The 4,870-nt window shown below is 41.8% G+C and overlaps 1 protein-coding gene across 1 annotated transcript in view; it reads left to right on the top strand.

Annotated features, from left to right (window-relative positions):
- The window catches only part of LOC118333075 (cGMP-dependent protein kinase 1-like), a 20,605-nt gene that overhangs the window by 5,641 nt on the left and 10,094 nt on the right, over positions 1-4,870 (top strand). Inside the window, exon 2 of the mRNA XM_035668584.1 lies at positions 2,241-2,407. Coding sequence (XP_035524477.1) covers positions 2,241-2,407 — 167 coding nt within the window. The remainder of the gene's footprint in view (positions 1-2,240; positions 2,408-4,870) is intronic.

Here is a 4,870-nt window from a genome sequence, read left to right as displayed (position 1 = left end):
TAAGAACATAGCTCTAGAGTTATTAACCCTGATTAATGAGAAATGTGACTCATTAGAGGTTTAAAGCAGCGTGTCTGAATAAGTCTGAGGTCTGAGCATCTTAGTGGACACTGGAACTGGCAGGGTGGACACATTTCAGCTCTGAGGCTTCGATTTGAAAACACCCTCCCTACCTCAGCTGACTCTCTCCTGTCTGAGAGTTTGGAACACTCAGGTGACAGTTTAGCCTAAATTTAAATTCACAGTTGATGATTAGAAATGTTGGCGAGCCGAGGCGGCCGACTGAGGCTGAAAACACATCGCTTCTGAGAGATAACTCTGTTGTTCAGATGAAACCAAAGGGTCAACCTAAGAAGAAAAAGAGAGGTTTTATTGTATCCAGTGGATTGAGAGGAGCGCCAAGAGGACCTATTAGAAGCCAGATTTTATTTTGCGTGAATCTGCCAGAGGAAGAGAATGATTCTCAGTATCTGGCATCTGTAAATTGGACTCAGTTTTTTGAGGAAACCATACTTCAATTGAAGACGGCATTGGTGAATGGGACGAAGGGGGGAGGTGAAGTAGACCCTCATGCTATTGACTGCGTGAGTATGGAGCTGATTTAATCAATAATTTTTAATCAATAATCAGTTATAGTCATTAAAATCCATCCCATAGTTACACTACGGTCCACAGAGCACTGCTAACAACAAAGGTTCTGATTTGTCAGCTGGTTTCAGATGGAGGCAGAGCTGAACTGTTTCCAGATGTGTTAAACCCTCTGAGGGTTCAGAGCTGATCCAGCTGTGGATTTTTGGACTGCGTCTCTGCGTCTCACTTTCATTACAGCTTTATTGACAGGAAGGAAACCTCTGGCTCTGCTGTAATGTCCTCTCTCTCTCTCTCTCCTCCGTGGAGTCTCTATGGGCCTCGACCTCGTCTGACTCAGCGTTGGGCTTCATGATGGCGGCTCAGCTGCTTTTCATTTGTCCACGCTTGGAGGAGGAATCTGCTCGTCTTCCTCAGCAGGACAGTTCATGTGGCAGCAGCTGCTGAGAAATAGTGTCATTATTGCACCATAATAGAGAATTTACATTTGATTAGACAATAATCAAAGTCAATTATAAACCTTCAACTGAACCTTCAGGGGAAGTGAACGTCTCATTACTGTTTCATTATTTACAGCTTTATATTGAGTGGTTAGTTCACTGTCTGTAGTATGGTTAGTTCACTGTCTGTAGTAAACAGTGGGACAGTGTCTGTGGTACGTTCACCTGTCTGTAATAACAGTGTCTGTGGTTAGTTCACTGTCTGTGGGACAGTGTCTGTGGTTAGTTCAGGGTCTCTGACTAAGTCTGATACCTGGCTGCTGTTGATCGAACTCACATTAACGGAGGAATGAAGACGGACGATGGAAGCAGCAGAGAAAAACATCAGTAAATGTCAAACTTATTAATCATGGAGTGAAACAGTTCTCAATCACTATAGTTTCCGATTCTCAGTGATGTCGCATCAGCGCATCAGAATCATCTTTCTGAGGAAAATGAAGACGAAGAAGAAAATGGAAGCAGGTGTGTGTGAATGTGTGTGTGTGTGAGTGACACACACACACACACACACACACACACCTGAGGGCTGAAACACTAAATTAGAGTCCCTCACTCTGTTTATGGAGAGATAATAACAGAGTGTGTGTGTTGGTCATTATCAGATGTCCTGTGTGTCTGTAAGAGAAACATGAACAAGAAGTAAAGTTGTGTTTATGGTATGGATTATTCTACAGTATTCGTATTTGTACTACTCAATTATTATTCACGTCTTTGCATTGACTTTGTATGTAATCTACTTGCATGAAGAATAGTATAAGTGTTTGGTTTGAGAACACTAGAGATTGTGTGTCTTCGTCACTGTAACAACTGAGAAATGTCTCCTAAAGTCAGACTTTCCTTTCTTTGCTGTAAAAACATGCTTTAATCTTCCCAATGCAGTCCTCTAGAACACTGGTTCCCAACCTGGGAGTCAGGATTCGCACTAGGGGTCGCCAAAGCTCGAAAGCAGGGGCTTGCGAGGACCTTAAGGGGTGTAGTAGGTGTACATGTCAGAAGGACTTTTTTGCAGAAAGCTAAAGGAAATAGTTCTTTTTAAAATGTACATTGTTATTTCAGGAGCACAGTGTACGCTGACAGAGCCTCACTCTCTCATAAACAGCCTCGTCCTGCACCAGAAAACAACCTAATGTTTGCCGCTCCTCCTCCTCCCAGGTCCAAGGAGATGATAAAGGAGGCCATCTTGGACAATGACTTCATGAAGAACCTGGAGCTGTCTCAGATCCAGGAGATTGTGGACTGCATGTACCCGGTGGATTATGGGAAAGACGCCTGCATCATCGAAGAGGGCGACGTGGGCTCCCTGGTCTACGTGATGGAAGGTGAGGACATGTTTTTTTCTGTCCTTGAGGGTTCTCTGACTCTGACTGTTGGTCTTTTTGTTGATTTTTCTTGGAGCATCTCAGTTTTTTAAGGTTTCTGACTTTTCATCACAAACATTTATTTATTTTCCAGTTTTGGGGATTTTTAGACTCGGACATGTAACAGCCTTTTAGGATTTTTACTTGGATGTGTCTCAGTTGTCAGAGGTTTCTGTCTTTTGATCTTGAGGTTTTTTTTTTATTTTGACCTGTCCTAGCCATTAGAGGTTTTGGACTCAGACGTGTCAAAGTCTTGGAGGTTTTTTGTCTCCATCAGACTCTCAAGGGCCTTTAGACTCGGACTTGTACCAGCCTTTTAAGATTTTTTATTTGGACTTGCCTCAGTTGTTAGAGGTCTCTGTCTTTTGGTCCTGAGGGTTTTTTATTTGTCTCAGCCTTTATGAGTTTTTGACTCAGACCTGTGAACCTCTCTGAGGGTTTTTTCTCCATCATGAGGATTTTTTAAAGTGGACTCATCTGAGGTTCGAATTCTCAAAGACTTTTAGATAAAGACCAGAAGGTCTTGACTCGAGACTTGTTGAGGCTTTTTGGACTTTTCTCTGTTTTGACTATTTGTGTACCGCAGTTAAAAACTCTAGTTTATCTATATTCTGTATTCGTAGGTGTAATATTTCACACATGGACAGTGATCTTTGGGTGAGTCAGTCTGTCCAAACTTCAGAAATCTGAAGAAATCAAACGTCAAAAAAGAAGAAATGAAGGAAAGACAGGGAAAACAGATCACAGAGATACTTTTTACATTTACTTCCTTTGGTTACACTTTACAATTTATGGGTCTTTTCATTTTCCAATTTCCTTGAATCAATCATCATCATCTTCTTCTGATTCTCTTCTGATTTCTAATGAGATTTTCTCTTTAGGATTGGTAACTGAGATGAGAACTGAATTGTTTTAGAAATGATTTTTAGGGTTGTTAAAATGAGACGAGGAAGATGAGCAACCAGGAAACTGAAGCATCGCCTTTTCTTTTTAATGAGAAGCTGCTTAAAGTTCTGTTGAGGCTCTGAGCTTTGTGACATTTCCAGCAAAAGTCAAAAGTTGCTGCAGAAGTTTCCTGCAGCTCAGTCCGACCTTTAGGACTTTTCGCAGATGCTGGTCTTCTTCCAGCAACGTGTCAGACTCACGGGGCGTTGCGTAACGTGTCAGAATGCCTGAAGGCTGCTGAACGCTCACCTCCTCTCAAACACAGCTGCACTCTTCAAGTTTCTCTTCATAAATACCATCATCTTCTCTCTGTCGCTGTGCTGCATCTCTCCTTCCTCAGTCTACACCACAGACACATTCTTCAAATACACAAATATACAAGTACACTGGATATACAAGAAGGAACTTCACCACGTTTTGTCCACTGGAAGGACACGCTAGAGGACACCAGGTGCTGTGAACCTTAACTGGGAAGTCAGTCTTTATAGATGGTCAAAAATGACCTCAAATTCATTTGTTTTGTTGAAAGCGACTTATTATATATATATATTTTATTCATATTTCCCCACACACATGTTTGGTGTTGAACCCCTGACCCTGAAGCCACCCCATCAGGTTTGTGTCCTTTCTCTGCTACATTCACTCTGAGCTGGTTGTTATATTTATAGTTGTATTTAAGGTTAGTGTATTACATAAGAAGCCTGTTTAGTAACGTGATCCTCCCACTTAAAACACAGGTTGATGTTGTGTGTTCGGACTGAAGCTGCAGTCACAGGACGACTGTTGAACTTGTGTGTGTTTCTACCAACAACTGAGCCGTGAAATCAATTCATTTTTCACTCAACCTTTGCTTTATGTTATATCGATACACGATTGTTCAGTTAAGACCGGAGAAAACTGTGTTATGGATTAAAGAGGCTTTTAAAAGTTAAGGTCAGTGTGTTAGGGGTTAACGTGGCCTTTCAGAAAGGACCTTCTAACCAGTCACACTGTCATGTTTTAGGACAGTTTTTTAATCTTTTTGTCTCAGTGTTTCTGGACTCACAGCGGCTCGACAACAATCCTCCAGATGGCCAATCCTCCGTGCCGGTGGGTGGCAGCGAGTGGTGTGAACCAACTGATGACATTTATATCTAAGTAAAAGCTGCTGGGCGGATTACACTACACGGTGAATTTAAGAACGAGTTCTCACAATGTGAAAAATATCTTTTTGTCAGATGTTGCAAAAGGGATGAAAAGATAATAAACAAAATTAATGTTGAAATGGTTCGTTTTTGAATGGAGTCCGGTGTGTGCAGGCAGGGTTCAGACAGACAGATTGTTTGTACAACTGATGATTGGAGTGTGTGTGTGTGTGTCCAGCTCAGACTAAGTGGGTCAGCGTCTCTGTAGTGGGCGAGTGAGTTATAGACCTGCTGAGATAAAGAGAGCCAATGATACTTGGAGCTTTACACATAATGTATTTGAGTGTGTGTGTGT

Source organism: Morone saxatilis, unplaced genomic scaffold (assembly GCF_004916995.1).
Source record: "Morone saxatilis isolate NCDOM2014 unplaced genomic scaffold, NCSU_SB_2.0 Contig1, whole genome shotgun sequence".
Lineage (NCBI taxonomy): Eukaryota > Metazoa > Chordata > Actinopteri > Moronidae > Morone > Morone saxatilis.
This window is presented reverse-complemented; position numbering and strand designations above follow the sequence as displayed.